Here is a 2,476-nt window from a genome sequence, read left to right on the forward strand (position 1 = left end):
GTCAATGTAAGTAATACATTGTAAGTTTAAAATGAATGTTATTGTAAAGCTTTATGATTGACCTGTGGATAAATGTGACCAGGTGACCTGGTGGGAGTTCATTGTTAGAGGTCTGGATATTGTGACCATCGTAGTGCCTCCTGCCCTGCCTGTTGCCATCACCACAGGAGCTATTTATGCTCAAAGCAGGTTAAAGAAAGACGGTATTTTCTGCATTAATCCACCACGCATCAACGTCAGTGGAAAAATCTCAGTCTTCTGCTTTGACAAGGTGAGACGGGAATCTTCTGGCCACTGCACATGTTGATGCTGCAGAACTGAGTCGGATTTGTTTCCCCAGACTGGAACTCTGACTGAAGAGGGTCTGGATGTGTGGGGAGTGACGGAGGGAGGACCTGCTGGTTTCTCTGAACTGGTCCAAGACCCTAAACTCCTGCCTCCGGGTCACATGCAGTCTGCCCTGGCCTGCTGTCACACTGTTACACTGCTCAAAGGTCAGCCCCTTGGAGACCCTTTGGAGCTCAAGATGGTGGAGTCTACAGGCTGGGTATGATACCATTCAGCTACTTTTATTTATTTCCGAAACCTCTTAGTGTTGCAGGAAAAATGACACACAGATTCTAACATCTTTTACAGCATCTGAATGAAGTAAAAAGCACATTAAGATCAATATTCTTGTTATGGATAGCTCATACTTATGCACGTTTTATTAACTCAATGGGTTTTGATTTTTAGACTAAAAATCATGTGATAAAAAACAAGTACTATCGCAATGCAGCTTAGAAGTTTAAATTCATCTGTCATATATAAGATACAAAACAAAATCATCATGCAACTTATTTTGTCTTGTTAGACAGAATTAAAAGGATGGTTTTAGTGTACACATCTGTTTTCTCAGGGGGTCCGCAGGGTTGTAAAAGGTATTAAAAAGTAATAAATGTCATCCGATGAGTTATTAATTTTTAGAACAGCTACCGAACAATAGTTTTTTTTCTTCTAAAAATCCCATAACAAATATTTGTATATAGGTCAGTGTTTATATTGAAGCAAAATTTCCCTATGTGTCCATTAACTAATAATACCACACTTATTACAAAAGTTGAGTAAGAAAATGACATTAATCATTACTTTATAATTAGTTACACCCAAATGAAATTCAAGAGGTTGCTGCTACATTTGCAGCTCAAAGTTGTGTTGGTTTTAAAAAATATTGTGATGGTATTGAACAAGTATTAAAATGTAGCTTTAGAACTCAGTTCCTTTTCTCTATAAAGCACTGCATCAGTTAAACCTGTTTAGCATCTTCCTCTTCGTAGATGAGTGTCATCCATTCATAACAGTCATTTACCAACCCATGATTCATTCCAGTAGTTGAACATTTGTCAAATTTCCTTTTGGAAAAAAACAAAAATGTTCAGAGCGCTTGCGTGTTGCATTTAAAATGTGACAGATTTATGCATTTGTTTCAGAGAACATTACCAACGATTTTTCTCTGAATATAAATTGAGATATTTTGAACTCAATTTTCTTGAAGTTTTGTTGCTAGCAATGCCTAACACGTTTTCCGACTCTGTTGGAGGTCAAGACTGTAGTCTTTGAATCACTCATCTGTTCTCTTTAGCTTTCTATCCCTGATTAGCTTAAAACAAGTGGTTTGTTGTCTATCTGTCTTCCCCATCTGCTGCCAATTACAAGATTTATTGCCAAGAAGCATTTTTACAACGAAGAAATAATCTACCAAACACAGCTTTCACTGTAATGCGAACAAATTGATCAAACAAATAGCTTTTATTAGTAATTTAGACATAAACGAAATTTCAAAAGTTGGCATAAGTTGCTAAAACATTATAGTGTGACAGCCTTAAGTTTGGGTAATGCCAACATTTGCAAGTCCCAAACACCACAGTGTGAGAACCACATTATTAACAAATCAACTATTTATTTTAAAGCTTTTGTCATGTAGCAAGACAAATGAAAATATTGCCAGAATTATTCATTGAAAATACTTTTTGTTCCCCAGATTCTCCAGGAACCAGAGGGAGACGGGGATGTTGTTCATGCAGAGTTTGGAGGTTTCAAAGTTTTAGCTGTTATGAGACCTTTGCCTCAGCAGCCTCACTTTCAGGGAACTGTGAGTAAAATATCCTGTCCCGTCAAATTCAGGGTTACAGGATCCTCCAGCAAGACATAAAGCCTAAAGATAGGAGTGAAAAATCAATCATCATCCTTGTCTTTTGAATCAGTCTTCACTCCAACATTAATTAATTCAACTTTCATTTTTGCTCTCAGTCGTCCAGCGAAGCAGTGGCCATCATTAAGAGGTTTCCATTCTCCTCGGCCCTGCAGAGGATGAGCGTGGTGACGGTGGCCCACGGGGGGCGCTCTGCTCTGGCTTTTCTTAAAGGTTCCCCAGAGATGGTGGCCAGTCTCTGTCGAGCCGACACAGGTCCAGTCAGAAAAGTCTTACTTGCATAAG

At 38.5% G+C, this 2,476-nt stretch overlaps 1 protein-coding gene across 1 annotated transcript in view; it reads left to right on the forward strand.

The window, feature by feature from the left end:
- atp13a2 (ATPase cation transporting 13A2) overlaps window positions 1–2,476 on the forward strand; it is a gene marked incomplete at both ends in the record, with an annotated part of 28,393 nt that overhangs the window by 22,190 nt on the left and 3,727 nt on the right. The window contains 4 exon segments of the mRNA XM_014010359.1: window positions 84–271; window positions 341–547; window positions 2,021–2,131; window positions 2,290–2,446. Of these exon segments, the coding sequence (XP_013865813.1) occupies window positions 84–271; window positions 341–547; window positions 2,021–2,131; window positions 2,290–2,446 (663 nt within the window).

This window comes from Austrofundulus limnaeus, unplaced genomic scaffold, assembly GCF_001266775.1.
Source record: "Austrofundulus limnaeus strain Quisiro unplaced genomic scaffold, Austrofundulus_limnaeus-1.0 Scaffold68, whole genome shotgun sequence".
Classification (NCBI taxonomy): domain Eukaryota; kingdom Metazoa; phylum Chordata; class Actinopteri; order Cyprinodontiformes; family Rivulidae; genus Austrofundulus; species Austrofundulus limnaeus.